At 38.6% G+C, this 18327-nt stretch overlaps 1 protein-coding gene across 4 annotated transcripts in view; it reads left to right on the top strand.

Moving 5' to 3' along the window:
- Positions 1–246: 246 nt before the first annotated feature.
- Positions 247–18327, top strand: part of RAB3IP (RAB3A interacting protein) — a 34141-nt gene continuing 16060 nt past the window's right edge. Inside the window, exons 1-5 of one of the 4 annotated variants that reach the window (XM_057429390.1) lie at positions 285–375; positions 6515–6735; positions 9330–9604; positions 9816–10077; positions 16891–16986. In XM_057429390.1, coding sequence (XP_057285373.1) covers positions 6694–6735; positions 9330–9604; positions 9816–10077; positions 16891–16986 — 675 coding nt within the window. In that variant the 5' untranslated portion in view covers positions 285–375; positions 6515–6693. Of the gene's footprint in view, positions 376–6514; positions 6736–9329; positions 9605–9815; positions 10078–16890; positions 16987–18327 lie in introns of all 4 variants that reach the window. The other 3 variants (XM_057429387.1, XM_057429388.1, XM_057429389.1) reach the window with 3 other exon arrangements.

The following is an 18327-nucleotide window of genomic DNA, read 5'->3' as shown; positions in this document are numbered from 1 at the left end:
TTCTTGCTTTTCCTCAGTCTCTGGCCAGACCTCCTGGCTCCTGAAACGCCGACCGCCTGATGACTCTGAGGAGCGTGGAGGAAAAGCCTTCCCGAACATCTCCCTCCCCAGTGCTCTGTGTCACGGGTGGAGGAGGGCATGCAGGGACGCTGCTCTGACCAGCTTTGCCCCGGCTCCAGGGCTAGGACGGCGTACCGCGGGGTCAGTTACCCCCCACCCCGCTAGGGGGCAGTGGCGGTTGCGGGGTCGCACACACCTGCCCCCGCACCCCGCTGCGGATGGTGCGCATGCGCGGCTGCTGGCGCCCAGCCCCGCCCCCCCAGGTTGTGTGAGGGGACGCGGTGCGGCGGCGGCCGCTCTCCCGGGGCACGGCAGGTATGTGGCGGCGGGGCTGAGCGGCAGAGCCCGCCGGGCGGGACAGGGGCGGCCGGCCGGGCTGCGGGTCCCCGCTGCCGCTGCTGCACCTGCCTGGCGCCGCGCTGCCGGGAGTCTGTGCCCGGGCGGGAGGAGTCAGCGACGCCTGGGAGGGCTGCCGCTTGCCGTGGTGCGATGGCCGGGCTTCCCCGTCGCACGTCTCCTGTGGGGGCTGGGGGTGCCCCTCGGAAGAGCGCGGGGTCAGCGGGCGGCCCGGGCTGTGCCGCTGTGGCCGTCCCCGGCGGGAAGGAGCCGCTGGCACGGGCTCCGTCGGGGCTTGCGTGCCTGCGGCGGGGGCAGCCGGCGGCGCGGGTGCGCTTGGACCCAGAGCCAGCCGCCGTCGAAGGCAGAGCTGCGCAGTAGTTCTCGGGGTCACCCTGGATGGTGTCAGGCGCACCTGCCCCGGGAGAGCTCCCGGCAGCGTTGGACAAAGAGCTGTAGTTGCACGCCGGGGCCGGTGGCTCGGAGCAGCCGTCCTTCCCTCAGAGCTGCCTGCGCGGCGGTGGCGGGCGGGAGGCGGTTTGGGGCCCGTGGGGAGGGGCGGCCGGGCAGGAGTGGCTGAAGTGCGGAGAGGAAGCTAAGCCGGTGCTACAGATCTCTCGGCCGGTGGGGAGGGAGGCGCGGGGGAGCGGCAGGGCAAGGCAGGGCCACTCGGTAGGTCCACGAACTTCGCCCCACTCCGTCTAGGCCCGGGGCGGCGGTGTCGACGGGTGCCGAAGGCAGCGGGTTGGGGGTCGGAGGGGAGTTTTGTTTCGTGGGACTGTGGAGCTGTGCTCGCCGGTAGCGTTACTGGTTGCGTTAAGATCTTGGAGCAATATTGAGGATAATACCTGGTCGCCGGTACGTAGTCTTGTAAGCTATAGTAGTTAAGCAGCGGGGGTTTCAGTTACCCTGAATTTCGTAATGTGACAGAGTGACTCTCGGAAAGGAAATTCTGGTTATGAGTTGATTGCAAGTGATGAGCGGTGCAGAAATTTGTGCTGCCTGAGTGCTGATGCTCCACTAGTTCCCCGAGAGTCGCAGGGCTCTGGAAGCAGGAGGACACCGAATGGCCAAAGCCTTAATGATACCCTCGATGCTCGTCTTGCTGACAAAAAGCAACAGTGGTATCATCGGTTTGAGAGCGTTGTCTGTTCTGTTTGCAGATAGTGTAACAAGCTTTATATTGGTTGTTTTGACGGCTGTGTTCATTTGTAAGCATGTTCTTAATATCAAAAATATTAGAAATATCAAAAACGGTCATCTAGATAGCAAAAATAATTAATCTTCCACAGACTTGCCATAACTGTGAAATTACCATCTTCTCTTTTGAAGCAGATGCAAGGTTATTCGGTTATTCAGTCTAGAAGCATGTATTGGCACCTACCATCTGTTCAAATATTTGTATGCCTTGGTAAAATGTAGGGCAAAACCTAAGGTCTTGCTGCTTTAATGTTTTTATTGTTGTTTTTGTTACAAATCTTTTTAATGAGTTCTGGGAAGGGTTAAAGTTGGGCCTTCTATATTTGTGTCTTGGCAGTCATTCATCTGCTGTGCTTGGTTAATGTTACCTAGTGAGCAAAGAAGGATAAATAATTTACTGTTCTCATTATGCTTTTAATAAATAACAAATGGGAGTGGACCTCACAGCTGTGCCTGAAATATCCATCTTGTTACACTATATTTAAAAGGTGATTTTTTTCTTTTCTGTAGGGAAACAGTCACAATAAGCCTTTTGATTATAGATTGCAGCTATCTTTGTAGCTTTTATTGACTTGATGTAAAATTCATGTAAAATACCAGATGAGCTGGTCTCACTGTTTGTTCCACTTAATGTTTATGGATTTTCCCAAAAAGGAAATGTGTACTTTGGATTTTTATTTTTAAGACCCTTTTTAATATGGCATTTAAAATATTGTCTTACTGTAGCTTGACTATAACTTACATTAGACGCTTCAATAATAGGCTAACCATGTTTTTCAGAAATTAAGAAAATGTTTCTTTAAATGCACTTGGAGATGCATTTAGAAAGCTTTGCATATCATGAAAATTGTGACCATTTTTACTTAATTAATTGTGTTTGGTGCTGACTGAAAACGAGAGGGTCTTTAGGTTCAAGTCTTGGCAAGAATGACGCTGCAGTCACAGTCACTGTGGACAGGCTTAAACTTGAGATGGGATTCTGAAGTTGTTTCCAAGATAAGGCAGAACAGTGCTCTATCTTAAAAAAGAACAGTGTCTGCAAAGAGAATCATATTTGCAGTTAAATTAGCTTGATTTAGGTAGTTGTGAACTGAACAGCATTATTTGAATGCTTGTTTACAATAAAAGTTTGAAGTATCCTACCTTGCAAACCACTGATTTTTCTGTAGTAAGAGGTGTACTATGTGCCAGACTCTAAACCATGTTTATTTATAGATTTCACAAGCACTTCATAAATATAGGTTGTAGAATCTTGTGTGCTGCTTGTTTCTGTGAGACACTTGCTGCCCGCACTTTACTTTTCCTAGTTGAAGATATGCTTGTAATAAAGTTTTAAAGTTTTTTCTTTTTAATCATCAGTTCAGCGTAACAAAAAATCTTCTATAAAGTCTTGTTATCACATAGACTACATGCTGCTTTTAAAATGGTGTGAAATAGTGTTTTAGATGTCTAATGTGAGATTAAAGAACAGAAAAAGACCCGCATCATAGCATTATATGACAACACTCGTGGGAATGCAATAGAAAAATATTCTCCTGTTGAACCAAATGTGGTTTCACTAGCTCTTAAATTCTGTAGACTTGCCTAGCTTACAGTTCACCTCCTGTTTACCATCTTGCCCAATTTACTATCTGTTGGTAAAAATGTAGTGTAAGGTCACCTGCAGATTACAAGTAGAATATGCAAAGACTGGAGTAGGTCAGTGCTTTCTTTTCTCGTGCATCTTACCAGTTAAAAAAAAAAAAAGTTGCGAGTTTGGGCTACATAATTGCAAAATTGTAAAGGCGGGAATTGTTTTTTGCTCTCCTTAAGGGAATTCCTATGCCAAATCTTGACTTGTGTTTGTACAATGAACTAGCATTCTGAACTTCTCTATTTAAACTTGGATTCTGTGGCCCAGCTTAAATATAAAACAGTTTATAAAAAAAAAAAAATCCACCAAACTTCGTCCTGTGCCAACATCTGATGAATATCTCATACTGGATAGCTGTAAGTGAATTGGTTTTGAATTTTAAATTAATGTGCATATATGCCTTACAACAGTTTTACTTCTTAGGCTGTTTGCTTGCATCTCATAGTTATAGGTATGGCATAGCAGTACTTAATTGAACTGATTCTTTAAAATGTATTTATTAGTCCTCTAATTCCTGATGGAGTTCTTTTAGTGCTTAAAACATTACACTCCCGACTGTAAAATGCCAAATATTTTGAATTATATTTGTTTTTTTTAACCCACTGAGGATAATGCAGGCCCAATGGTGGGCTAATGCCGGTCCTTTTGAGGAACTGCTACAGAAAAATACACTTTCCCCCCACCTCCCAAATTAACTAAAGCAAATATTGGAGTCTAATACGGGAAGTCCTTGAGACTTCATTACATTTTGGAAGGCCTGCTGTGTGAAGATTAAAACACTATAGCCAATAATCACCTTTTTTTAGTAAATGCTAACTAGAATTTACTTTTCATCACAATGCTTAGAAATAGTAACTTCTTTTTCCTTATGTGATTTCCTTCCCCCCTCCCCCCCCCCCCTTAGCAGGTAACCATTCTGTTATGGTGCTCTTTACTATTAAGGCGAAAAATGAGATTTTTTTTTTTTTTTTTTAATGCATTAAATGTTTGGCATTGGCATTGCTTTTAAACAGGCTATAACAGGAGATTGTTCAAACTTGTCATCTTCAGCCTGTTTTGTATTTAAAAGCAATCTGTGAAAGATGAACTCCAGAGTTTGTAGCAGGCATTTTTCAACAATACTTTTTTTTTTTTTCCCCATCCTTACCAAAAGCCATCACAAATTACAGCTTTTCAGGGAGCTTTTAAATGTTTACTGTTGACTGCTTTGATTCAGGCAAGTAGCTGGACCCCTCTGACCCCTCTTAGAGTAATAACAGGAAAATTAGATTAAACAGTTTGATTTGACTGCTGTTGAAAATGTTTGCTGTTCTTGATTCCTATTAGAAGCTGTAGAAATGTGTTAAACTGGCTGTTGTTAAACTGTTTTCTTTGTATTACGTTTTTGTTTAGATAAAAATAACAATTTGGGCATAGTTTCCTCATGCAGTTATGTGGGTAGTCGGCAAGTGCAAATGTGGCAATGGAGAGTAAAAAGTTGCAACATTTTGACAGCTTCCACCAAATTTGCATTATTTCCAGATGAAAGTATAAGGAAATTATTTTGGTGGTTCATCCTGATTTATTACACTACTTGAATTTTGTACGTCATCCAAATTGCATGCTCTCAACTAAGAGAAACATAATCATGTATTTAGCAGGCACGAATGCTGTTTGAAACTTTCACCATGTATTAATGTGTTGGAAAAAGTATTAAGAAAATTCACAATTTTGTTTAATAAGTGTGATGCCCTGAAATGTCAGAATATCAGCTTTTGTTCACAGTAGCAGAAGTACTACTGTAGAGTGCTGTGCCAACACTGTGGTTTTTTTTTATACACTGTCGGCTTGCCTAATAGTAAAAGCTCTCTCCATACCATGTGCTTCATGTTCCTTCACAGCAAGGCTTGTTCACTGCTGCCTTAGTCAATAATATGAACCCCCCACTCTAAGCCTTAACCAAGCCCATAACCTTCAATAACACTGAAATTTAATGTACTTCCCCCTCCCTCCTTTTATTTACCATTACTTTGAAGAGTTCTTTCCCAAAAGAGAGCTTGTATTTTTCAGACTGCCTAGCTTTTTGCATTAATGTTTGGTTTCATTAGTGCATAATGTGTGTTCAGGTGATGTCTGGGTAACAAGGTAATGGTGATGGTGGGTCTTGAAACTGAGATGTTCAATATGGGCTTCTTTGTCTTGTATGGATGGTGTACCCAGCTTCTGCCCGCTCCCTGCTAAGTGAGAAGTAACGCTAGGAAGGAAGAAAGTTGTGAATGGAAAGTGTTTTACACAGATGGTATGCTTATTGAGTGCCCATTTGACAGGCTATGGGAAAAGTTTAGCTGAGGGACTTTATTTTCAGCTCTGCCAGGAATAACTTGTATAACTTTCTTTACTTAGTGTAGCAGAAAGAGCTTGTTTTTTGATAACCGTGAAGTTATGCATAGATTTACCTACTCATAAATCTCAGTTGTCTGTTTAGGCTGAGATTGATATGTAATGTATTAGCAGGGTGATAGTCTTGTAAATAAAATGCCATAATCTTTTTTTTTAACTATTGAAAACACTGCAGGATATAGGCAGGTTAGGTGGAAAAGCTGTAGGAAAGGAGTTAAGTGGAACATTTTTCATAGGAGTAGGAGCATGTAGATGAGATAGATTTGTTTAGTTATTTTTACAGACGTAACTACATCACTTATCAGATTGATATGGTGGTCTGGAGGGGGAGCTAGAAATGCACTTGAGCATTTGGAAGATAAGCAGGCTTCTAATCGTATATCTCTGTGTGAGCCAGCATGACTTTGTGCATTTCATAACATAACTGAATTTGTGTAAATTATCGTAAAGATACAGAATGGTAGATCTTTGATCTTATAATTTATTTGATGTACTGAAAGCATTTCCTACAAACAGCCCTAAGGTTTGAGTAGGGCTGTTGTGTAAGGTACATTAAAAATTGACAAATAAATTTTCCTGAGCCTTTTTTTTCTTGGAAATTGCTAAATAGTGTTTTTTTTCCCCAAATCCATTTTTTTTCAAAAAGACTTCCTAGAAAATTTCAGCGCAAGGGGGTATGCAACTGAAAACAACCAGTGATACTGGTGGTGCAAAATACTAAGGTACCATAATTGAGCATCAAGTCAGATTGTGAGTTTTCAGTGGTATTAGGAATGTGTATTTCAAACTTGACATGAAAACTGGTCAACAGAGGGGAAGATGTGTCAGAAGAGTTGTTCGTGTTTTGCTTTCAGCTGTATTCTCAATCTCTGCTTCTGTTGGGTGGGTTTTGGTGCACTTTCCTAGGTGCTGTAGGCATAGAAAAGGCCAAAGCATCCAGGTAGCCTTTCGACATCCCTATTCAGAAGCCTGCATCTTCTGTTAATTGTGAAGACTGGAATCCAAAGAACTGGAACATCTTGGTGATGTTGCCAGTAGAATAGTATTAGGTATGGCTTACTTGCTGGTGGGAACAATGAAAGCAAATGTATTTGTGTAGATGTGAGCCTTACTTTGAGACTGTCAAGGTGGGTATTTTTCAACCGGGCTAATGAACTTTAAAGAACTGTTTCTGCAGCTTTGTGTTTTGAAGATGTCAGTATTTTAGCTTTCTAAATGTATACCACATGTAATAGTTGCACTGTAGGGCTGAAAACATTATTGAAATTTGACTTTGAAGAAGTGTCCTATAGCTCCAGCAGTGCTACCATTTTAATTTATTGACTCGACAAACTAACAAGGCTTTATCATTACATACAGCTTTAGTTATAATGCTTATAATAGTTAAGAAGTATAGGGAAAACAATAATGTTTTTTAGACTTAAACATGAGCTGTTCATTTCTGTGTTACGTAGAAAAGCTTCAAAGCACAAACTGACAGCGTTTTTCTCTGTAAATCATGTGTGGTTTTCTTCTTTGTGTGGGAGCAATTAGCAGGGCCAGAGAAAAATTAATGGCATTCTTGCTGTCTGAGCAAATGAGTATCTTCCATGTGTACCTGATAATGTGGTAAAGCAACTTGTTTAGCATAGGTATATAGACATAGGTATATATAGATATAGTGCAAATCAGTTTTGAAGTGTTCTTTGAGTTTAAGATGATCAAAAAGTATTGCTGTAACTAAAACATGATTGCATATGCTAATTTGGGGATTCCATTCTTGGTGTTGTCTATGTGTTTTATGAAGTGGCTGATTAACTGTATGTACATGTAAGTTGACAGCATTATGTCTTCATGGTTCTGACCATCATGTTTCTCTGTCTTCTCTCTGCCTTGTGATTTCAGTTTTAAGATCCAAGCAGATTTCTCTGTAAAATGCAATTTCTTATTTCAGTTGGATGCTACAATTCTTTTTTTTGTAAAGCCTTAATTTTCTCATTTATTTATATAACATGGAAAATGTGTGGTTTTTGTTTTTTGCAGTAAATAATCTCTGCTAAGTAATTCCTTTGGAAATTTCTCCATACTACTTCCAATTCATAGTTTTGAATCATGCAAAGATTTTTGTGATCTCTGATAAATGGTTGTAAAACAGTAAAATTTGTGTGTTGTACTTGTTTTCTGTTGATCTTATAAAAAAGATACAGATTTTTTTTTTTTTAAAAGATACTGTCAGTTAAATTGCCAATTCTTAGTATTCTTTTTACCTGTAATATATTTTTGGTATGATACCATGATGGCAGTTAATCATGTGATCTATTAAATACACATCCTCATAGAATTATAGAATAGTTAGGGTTGGAAAGGACCTGAAAAGATCATCTAGTTCCAACCCCCCTGCCATGGGCAGGGACACCTCACACTAAACCATGTCACCCAAGGCTCTGTCCAGCCCAGCCTTGAACACCACCAGGGATGGAGCATTCACAACTTCCTTGGGCAACCCATTCCAGTGCCTTACCACCATCACAGTAAAGAATTTCTTCCTTATATCCAATCTAAACTTCCCCTGTTTAAGTTTGAACCCCTTACCCCTTGTCCTACCACTACAGTCCCTAATGGATAGTCCCTCCCCAGCATCCTTATAAGCATTCAGATACTGGAAGGCTGCTATGAGGTCTCCACGCAGCCTTCTCTTTTCCAGGCTGAACAGCCCCAGCTTTCTCAGCCTATCTTCATACGGGAGGTGCTGCAGTCCCTGATCATCCCCTTGTGGCCCTCCTCTGGACTTGTTCCCAGGGTTCCATGTCCTTTTTATATTGTGGACACCAGAACTGTAAGCAATACTCCAAGTGAGTTTAGCTGTTTCTTCGTTAGAAAGACCCATTAAGTCTTCTATTCAAAGGGAGTAACAGGTTTTTACACCACAGAACTTCAAAACAGAATTTTTCAGGTTCTGCTGCTTACTAAATAGGTATACACTTGCTTTGTTAATATTCTAGAAAATACACAAATAGGTTTTCAACAAATTAATATTTTACAATAATTTATGTATTTCTGAAAGTTGCAGGGTCTTCCCTCCTTCTACTTGTAAAGTAATTGTCAAGTTGTATCTCATGTTTTTGAAAAGAGACATAGTTCTTAAGTTTATGAATGTATCCACTGAAGCCAGGAAATAGATGAGATCCCTCTTTCAATAAATATTTTGGCTAGTTCAGTCATTTCTATGAACTGTTACCATATCAGAAGTGTAATTTTACCAAAATCACTATGGACTGCAATTTACTTGAAGTTTCACTGATTTCTGTCTCCAGATTATTTGCTTTGTTGAGATTAAAAGTGGAAGCTTTAGGTTTTAAGATTACTATTTTTGTTTTTTTCTTACTGTTTCCCAGGTCTGCCTCTCTTTCATTAATGTAGTATTGTGTTTTGATTCAAAAGAGCTTTAGGCTATATGGAAGATGGCTTTGTCTTATGATAGAGCGTGTTCTTGATGTCATCATCCCACTTAGATGTGGGGTCCAGTATTAGATCTTCTGGGCTCAACAGTGTAATGTGTGAAAAAAAAACATTCTTGGTGGTTGAAGTTAATAGTTTTGCAAGATTAGTCCAGAGTTTCTATTAAATCATGAAGTATTTTAAACATATTTGTCTAAGTGGTTTTTAATTTAATTCATATAGTTTTCAGATATAATGTAGTATTTCTTTTTTGCATTCTGATAATATGATTATTTAATTCAAGGTTTCGTATGATGAGGCTTTTATTATGGCCAGTGATCCCTTGGAAGGCTTTCATGAAGTGAACCTCGCTTCGCCTACTACACCAGATCTTCTTGGAGTAAATGAGCCAGGGACTCAGGAACAAACTACCTCACCCAGTGTTATCTACCGACCACATCCTTCTGTTGTGTCCTCCACACCAATCCAACCCAATGCATTAAATGTTTCTGATCTTCCCACACAGCCTGTTTATTCATCTCCCAGACAACTGAATTGTGGGGAAGTATCAGGTGTCAGGTAAGTTCTGTGTGGGTTTTTTATTTAAATTGCTGATGTTTGCTGCATGTAAATTATTTGCTTTACTAAAGATATAATTGTAAGTCTACTTAAAATGTTGTAATATTAAATTGTGTCCATAATGGTATATTCAACACTGCTACTGCTATTTCTAAAATATTTCTTCTTAATGTATTCTATAAATAAAAAGAATTTATCTCTCTCTTTACAGCATCAGTGTTACTGACACAGTACTTTGTTCTACCTCTGGACCCCAGAGTGGGTCATTCAATCACAATAATTCCAGAAAGGAGAGCAATAACGTAGAGAGAGAGTTTTTGCAGGGTGCTACAGTAGCAGATGTTGCTGAAGGAAATGAAGATATTTTTGGGTTGAGTACAGACAGTTTATCTCACTTACGGAGCCCATCTGTACTGGAAGTAAGAGAAAAGGGCTATGAACGGTTGAAAGAAGAACTTGCAAAAGCTCAGAGGGTAAGGCTTTTTGTCTTGTCTCCTGCTTTTTCTCTCTTCAAAGTGATTCTAATACTGCAGAATGCTAGATGAGCCAGAAGGTGCAGTCAAGTCCACTAATTTCTGTTAGAATTATTAGGATGCAATTATTTTATGTAAAGTTTTCTGAATGTGTGCCGTGCTAATGTTTTAGAATTATTGCTTGATAATGTATTTTTGTAGTGCTGCTGTTACTTAACCATGGAAAGCTTTTGCTGCAATATCTGGTTAAACATGTTTTTTCTTTGAAATGTAGACCATTCCTTCATTCTGCCAGCTGAGAATAGGAATAATTTTCTGTCATTGCATTGTTACTGTATAAGTATTTATAGACACTGAGTCGTTTTTCTCCCAGAGTGTGAAAGTGTAGCATGTTTCATGGAATATAGAAATGCTTTAGAAGAGTGGTACTTGTGATGTTTCATAGGGAAATGCCTGCCTAGGAAAGAAGCAATAAAGATGTCACTGGTGTTCTTTAGTTCACTGTTACGCCACACTTCAAATTGAATACGGATACCTTTGAAGACACTGTGGCTCAATTCATTAATATTTGTAAAGCGCTTTGTCTTGTTTGGATGGATGGTGCTATATAAATGCAAAGCCATTATTTATAATCTTAACATCACAGTGCTTCAATGTTTGAGTAGATTTTGTGCTATTTGTGTCTGTGCCCTTTCCTCTCCTCTACATGATCCCATTCTTGTTTAGATTTAAGCTCATCCTATCTTGTGTTTGAACTTGTTTTCTTCTGTTTGTTAGCTCATCTTGTTGAATGTAGTCATCATTTCTGTCATAGTTGCATTTGCACTTGTTAGTGTTAAATATGGATTCTGACATCAATTATTCTGTTGATTGTTTTATTGCTGAGTAGTTGCTTACTTTGCTAGTGTGTTTGTTTGCTTAGTGTTTGACCACTGAAAGGAAACATCAACCTGAGTTAAGTTTTAGGACCTCGCATGTGAATATATAATCCTAGCAGTTAAACTTGGAACCTTAGAAAGTAAGAGCAAATTAAAGTTTAAACGTCAGAAAAACTCTTCTGTCTCCTGACTGTACTGGAGTGTATGTACTCAAAAACTCAGATTTGCTACTGCTACCTTGGATTTATCTGAAAATCTTACTCCAGTATATATCGCTATCTCACTGTGTATATCACAGTGTTTACTATTTCACACTGAAATTTAAGGTTGTTTTTTAAGGAAATGCCATTAAGGCTGCTAGGACATATTAACTGCATGTCACATATTTTCAAACCATTTGGCTCTTAACAAAAGCAATTCAGCACTAACTTGAGACTGCTGATGTCAAAGGTCTTGCTAATTCTCAACCCATCAGGTTGATTCATACCAGTGTTACTTGATGGATAGCTTTTGTCTGCTTATCTTTCTAAATGTGTACTGTTTCAGAATTGGTGAGTAACACAGGAGTTGTAGCAGGACTCTTTACAGATAGTACAATAAACCCTATTCTTCTGTAATGTCTACTTTGTTCCACTGTCTGTATGAGGACTAATTTTTTCTATCCCTAATTCATCTCTGATTGCTTTCTTCTGAAAGTCATGGGTATTCACATAAGGCTTTGCCCACTGTGTAATATGCAGTTTTTAAACTTGGAACTTTTTACAAGGGCATGTAGTGATAGGACAATGGGGGAATGGTTTTAAATGGAAAGAGGGTAGATTTAGATTAGATATTGTGGAGAAATTCTTTACTGAGAGGGTAGTGAGACACTAGAACAGGTTGCCCAGAGAAGCTGTGGCTGCCCTATCCCTGGCAGCATTCAAGGCCAGTTTGGATGAGGCTTTGAGAAACCTGTTCTAGTGAAAGGTGTCCTTGCCCATGGCAGGGGAATTGGAACTAGATGATCTTTTCAGGTCCTTTCCAACCAAAACCATTCTTTGGTTCTATGGTTTCCAAGTCTTTTCACTTTTATTGATTTTTAAAAATCTGTAGAGATATAATTAATAGGTTGTTTGTATAGCTGGTTGTTTTTTGCATGCTGGTTTTAAATTCTCTGTAAGTCTCTGTGCTGCTTGTTAGGAATGATGCGAAAAATGAGAATTACAGTTTGCTCTTGAATTTTCTGGGCTCATTGAGCCTGGAAACCTTACAGACTAGACTTCCCAGGAGTGACCAAAGTAATGACAAATTTGCTATCTTGCATTTTTCATTTGCTCCAAATTTCTTATACCCAAACTGTATGCTATTGTGTTATGCATTAAGGATTGATTTGAATTTGTCGCTGTTGCAATCAGAAAGGGAAATAGAAAGTAAATAGTGGATCCCTAAGTTTCAGAACTCCTAATTTTTTTTCCATGTCTCTGCTTGGAATGTGACTTTTTTTAATATGCTGTCAGTTTTTTATATTGGAAAATATAGGTATGATGTGTAGATGTTTAAGTATGGTTCTTGAAGAAAGTAGTCAGGAATAGACTAAAGGTTTATTCTTTTTTCCTTTTTCTTCTCCTTTATATGTATGCCTTATGTTTAAGAGTACAGACTTCACTTCTTCATGAACAGCACTGTTGGCAAAATTGTTTAAAAAAAGTCTGTAAAAAATGTGTTTCCCTATGGCAGGAAGTACACTTTTTACTTCAGTCTATGTCAGTTGCAGCACCAAATCATGTCGTAAGACTGGGAGAAAGGCTGGGTCAGAGGTAACAGCAAGGCAGCATTCTGTACTGATGGAGCATGTAAGATTGGACATACTTTTGCCTTAAAGTGCTTCCTTAATTAAAATGACATAGTTTTTCACTCTTTGTTGAGACCATGCAGTTAAAGTTTGGCTGCTCCCTCCCGCTCCCTCTTTTTCTTTTTTCCCTACTTGAAGACTCAATTTCTGGCTATATTCTGTGAAGTGGAGCTGAAAAGCCCTTGCTTCAGGTCATTGGAACCTTTCTCTTTGTTTTGCTACTCTCCTTTTAAAGCAGCATCAGGAAAATTGAGAAGGTGTTAAAAGGCTTGGTGATTCAGTGCCTGCAGCCTTAGCTCCTGGTATCTCTATGCATTTGCAATTTTTATTCCATACCTGAATTGAGCTGTGTCACCGTGGTTACTGAAGGTGAATCAACCACATGTAGCTAACATCTGAGAGAATAATGATATTATGATACATGGTGTTTCTTGATGTGCAATTTTAGTGGAGTCCTGAAGGAATGCCTTTTGATTGCTTTTCATCTTGAATAACCAGCACATTGCATGTATTTTGGATAGCTTGCTTGTAGTTTCTGAGCTATGGCCATTCAGTCATGTTTTCCTTGATTTTTTTGTGTGATGTGGCCCTGAAGTTATTTCCTCATGGATCAGACTGTCAATGTAATGATGTCATCCATGACTGCAGAGAGAACCTTTGGTTTCTGTGTTGATGTGTTTTCTGTTGGAGTGTTGAGATTATTAGCTGTCACTGATGGTTAGTCCCCTCCTCTGATGAGGAAAGACCAGTCTCCTAGGGATGTTGGTTGCAAATACCGTATTTGGTTTGAGAATGAATTCTATGCTCTCGCAGTCTTCAGAGTAAGATCTGTAGGCTTATTGGTAACAAGTGAAAACTATGTTTGACTTTTTGTAGTAGAAATCTAAATTACTAGTATTTGCCTACTAGGGTGAAATTGAGAGTTTTTTTCCACACTGATACAGTGATTCTCATGTATTGTAAATTTCAACGTAGTTGAAGAACCTGATCCTCAGATCTAGGTTTTTCTTTCAAAGGTTTCAATTTCTGTATGCATTCTTCATCTCGGAAACAGAGTGATACAATTTGATCTCTTGTCTTCAGATCTTGTGTGTTGATACAGGGTTTGAAGCAGATTTTTCTTTTTTTCTTCCATTATCCTGGGCCTTCTGTCACATCAGATAACATTGTAAATGTGGTTGCAATGGACTAGTTTTTCTGCATCTTGTTTGACTTGAGTGCTGAGTGAAGACCAGTTAAATAGAAATGCATTCTAATATAAATACAAACTTTATCAGCAACTTCAGAATTTAGCAGTGTCCTACAATTCTGATTGTAGGTCATATCTGTTGAGAATCTTTGTTCTTTCCATGGTCTTCTGCATTTAGGTCTGACTTACTTAATTTGTTGATCTTCATTCAGGCTGATTTCCTTACTAGAATTTCAAATAGAAATTGTTTTGAAGCAGTAATCTGCATTCTTTCTCTCACTGGTTCTTTCTAAAGACCCACTTTGTAATCTGTGAAGATCAAAGTGAAATAAGCAATAATAATATGACTCTTTGATATAGGATTTTTTTTTTCATGCAAGTTAAATTTTTTTATTACCTATTTTGGTAACTGTGTGTTGTGCCAATCATCTTCATGTAGTTACTTTTTCAGAACAGTAATATGGGAAGGACTGCAGCATGGATGATGAGTCTAGCACATTCAGTTGTCTTTTCTGCCTCTGTATTTTGTATGGCTAGGAAGTCTCCAGTAATGCCTTTAAGACACAGGCAGTAGTAATGTTTTTAATAATAACTGCTAAGCTTTTTACTTTGGGCACTCTTTATTTCTGCCCTGCTCAAGAAAACCCAAGCTATTAAACTTGCTTGGCAAAATGTTATGTATGCTCCTCCTGAATCATGCCATGGAAACTTGCCCAGGCTTTGACAAATCTAGCTAAGCAGCTATGTGTAGTAGACTGACTGGTGGTGTCTCCTGTTTTCATTAAGCAGCTTTACTTGTCTGCATAAATTTTAATTTGAGCTCCCCAAATCTTTCCAGTAGAAGGCAAAACTGTAACAGTTTCACTTAAAATACTGTATTGGTAGTGATTGCCCAAAAGTGAACCTGGGGTAGTTCTGTCTTTGTTGTGAAGTTGATAACTCTTGAGCTGAATAGTAGTATAATCTCCTTTTAAGATGTATTGGTGTGTATGTAGCATTTTTCTTACAAGTGAAGGAAAACAAAGGAAATGTATTGGCTGTATTCTCTGCATTTATAGGAGCACATGAAACTTGAGCTTTAAACATTTTGCATCAGGATCTTTTATGTTCTTATTAAACCACATACTTTATGTGGGAAATACTTTAAACCAACACAGTATTACTTAATTAAATTTTGTTTCCCTATTATTTTTTTCCTTTTCTTTTTTCCAATTTTTTTTTCCTTTGGCATTTTGTATTCCTTTTTTTCTTCTCTTCCCTCCATTGCTGCTATTTTGCTGCCTCTTAATTCTTTTTTAAGGTAGGTCACTGTGTGCAGAACAGTAGCTAATAAGTAAGAGTTGAGTACTCTTTGAGAAGTACCATGTTTGAAAAAAACAAAATGGTTTTGGAAAAAAAGAAGTGGTACTTTCAAAGTAGTTAAAAGTTTGCCTATGGAAAGAAAAAAAAGGCAAACTAGACTAAAAATCAAAGTGCCCAAAGTTAAAACCAGATAGAGGAAGGGACAAATAATGCCTTTGATACTAAATGTGTCTGGAGCAGTCTTTAAACACAAATTTAGGAGTTGAAGTTAAACAGAATCCTTCATCTGTGAGGAAATCTATTGCCAGTCTCACTGCAGAAATTGAGTACCAGCAGAAATACCAGCATGCTGCGAGGCAAGATGTGGTTTCCTGCATTGCTGTGTACAACATTACTCACCATGAGGAATTTGGGAGAAAAACTGACCATCTCCCAGGAAGGGAAGCTGCCATGTGGGCTTCCTTTTGACACTGTAGTGGCTGGCCTCCCAGAGTTTTCGGAAGGCAGCTGTTTTCTTTACTTGTTTCTGGAGATTTTCAAACCAAATCATTGTTAGACTGTATTTGGCGTCTTTAACATGTCAATGACAGGCTTGGGTCCTGCATTTCAGGAGTAATGGTAGTGTAATAGCTAGCTTGGCAAGGGGAAAAGAGGATGAGGAAGAAACAGAAGGGATGGGAGGGGAGTTATGGCCAAAAAAAAAAAAGAAAAAAATGCTTGCAAGGTCAGAATTGGCTGTCTGCTGCTTTTGTTTCCCTTTTTCTTTCCATCCTTCTCTTTCTTCCAAGATATTCCAGGTCTTAATGGCTGGGGGAGGAGAGAGAAAACCTTTTAAAATTTCTTGTTGAACTTTTGTACTTCTCAGCAAGTTACCCCACTTTCCCCTCAGGCTTGGGACAGTAGAAAATGAGATTGGGTCTGTGTAACCCTTATACTGCCAAATCTTTGTTAAAATCTTACTTTAAAAGTGGTTTGGTCAGGCCTTCACTCAAATTTTAGTGGTATAGACAAATAACATTTTTAATTTTGTTGTTTTGATTTATACATCTGCATAAATAAGAGCAAGGATATGATTACAGTATGACTGAAATTTTATTGGTTGCAGGCAGATACACAGGAGACTATATAGTACAATGTGTTTTAAGATTCTTTTAGAAGTGGGTATTGTCTTGAGACAGAGCTTTTCTATTTATTTATTTATTTATTTACTTTTTAAAGGATTACTTTCTTTAAGTGTCTGTTGAGGAGTGGGTACACAGAACAGTTATTCTGTCTGTCCCAGTAATTAATTTGTTCTATAATTTAAGTTACTTTAGTCTTCTGTTTTTCCAGGAAAAAAAGCTTTTTTTACTTTAGAGTATTTTGGAAATGCTTTTGTCTAGCTTAGAGATAATTTAGATTGGTCTGGTATGTTTCCATGTAGCAGGAATAGCTATTTATGTGCAGCATTAATTTAATTGCTTCTAGTGTTAAGATGAATATGTTGAAAGGCTTTGTTTAGCAAAGGTTTTATGTTCTTATTTTTCCGTTTTCTCCCTCCTCTCTGTGGTATTAGCTTTAAAAGGCCAAATTATTACTCTAAGTCAGAATAAATAACTTTCAATTTTCCATAGGAGCTGAAGTTAAAAGATGAAGAATGTGAAAGGCTTTCTAAAGTGCGAGATCAACTTGGACAGGAATTGGAAGAACTTACAGCTAGTCTGTTTGAGGTTTGTTGGAGTCTTCCATGTGATATACTTAAAGGAAGCCGAGACAGTTGTTTTATGTAGAATCAGTATATTGTAAGCTGAATTTTATTTCAATAAGCTCATAAAAGGATTTGTGTCCTGAAGACCTGGGTGTGTTGAAGCAGAGACTTAAGAGCAAACAATAGACTTTCCACTTAGATGCAAGAGACCTTGTTGAGCCTGTCAATCTGCCTAGATGCAAAATTAAGAAAATAATGAAAATATAAAGCTTAAAACTATTTAGGCTTGTTTTTTTGGCATAACTATTTTGAGACAGCTTCTCTGTCTGACAACAAGGCTATCTGGATAAGAGCTAAATTTGGGGTTGCCATGGTGACTAAATAAAATAACGTAGTTCCATATCAATGGAGGTACCAAGTATACATAACCATGCTTAGCTTTTGAATTTTGGGTCTGGCAGCATGCTACTCCCACAGAGTTGATAAGAAGCATTGATACTGAGTAATGCACTGGGGTGAAATCTGGTTACCAAGTGAGAAGTCTGAACCTTAAGTGGGACCTTTACATTTGAGAAATGCCAGCAAAGATTGTGAGCTTGTAGTACACCAAAAAAGCCCATCTTATATCTACACTTGTAGCAGGATCAGTTCTCATTTTATCACAGGAATATTTAGAAATGCCTAGAGGCTAAATTGTGATACCTATAACTGTCAGAATAAATTTCATAATCCAAACATGATTTATAAGCCTACCATTTTCAGCATATGCATAAAGATAAAACATGAAGTATGTTTTAAAAGCAGTATTTAAACATGATGTTGTATTGGTATAAAAGTGCTATTAAAAACCTTGAAAGTACTGACGCTCAAAAACCAAATTACAAACTGCTCTGTGGGTTGGCAATGCATTTTATTTCATCATCCTGGTAGGGCAGAGTTACTTAAAATATGAAGCAGTTCCTGTGTGTAGAAAATAAATGGGAGACTGAAAAGATACTTTTTAGCATAAATGCTTGTGTATGTTGGGAGGAGAGGAAGATGTTGGGCAGGTAGTTTAACTGTAGAGGCATAAAAATATCAGTGAAGTTTTATATTAATGACACTTCATAACTTAGAACAATGTATCAATTTGTGAAAGCTATGTTTGAAATACAGTGTTGAGTTTTAATTATTTAGAACTGTTGTGAGCATGTCACTTGAATTTTCTTTTGTGGCTTGATTTCACTAAGAGGCACTGACAACAGTGTTAAGGCTTCTCGATTTTTGCACTGGGACCTATAGCTCTTGAATTCACGTTCTGCTCTGAATTCCACTACTTTCAATGACCGTATAAGTGGATATGCTACAGTTTATATTAATGCAT

The sequence above is a fragment of the Pezoporus wallicus genome, unplaced genomic scaffold (genome assembly GCF_028554395.1).
Source record: "Pezoporus wallicus isolate ANWC-B61680 ecotype Strahan unplaced genomic scaffold, APGP_CSIRO_Pwel_v1 contig_5069, whole genome shotgun sequence".
NCBI classification, from domain to species: domain Eukaryota; kingdom Metazoa; phylum Chordata; class Aves; order Psittaciformes; family Psittacidae; genus Pezoporus; species Pezoporus wallicus.
This window is presented reverse-complemented; position numbering and strand designations above follow the sequence as displayed.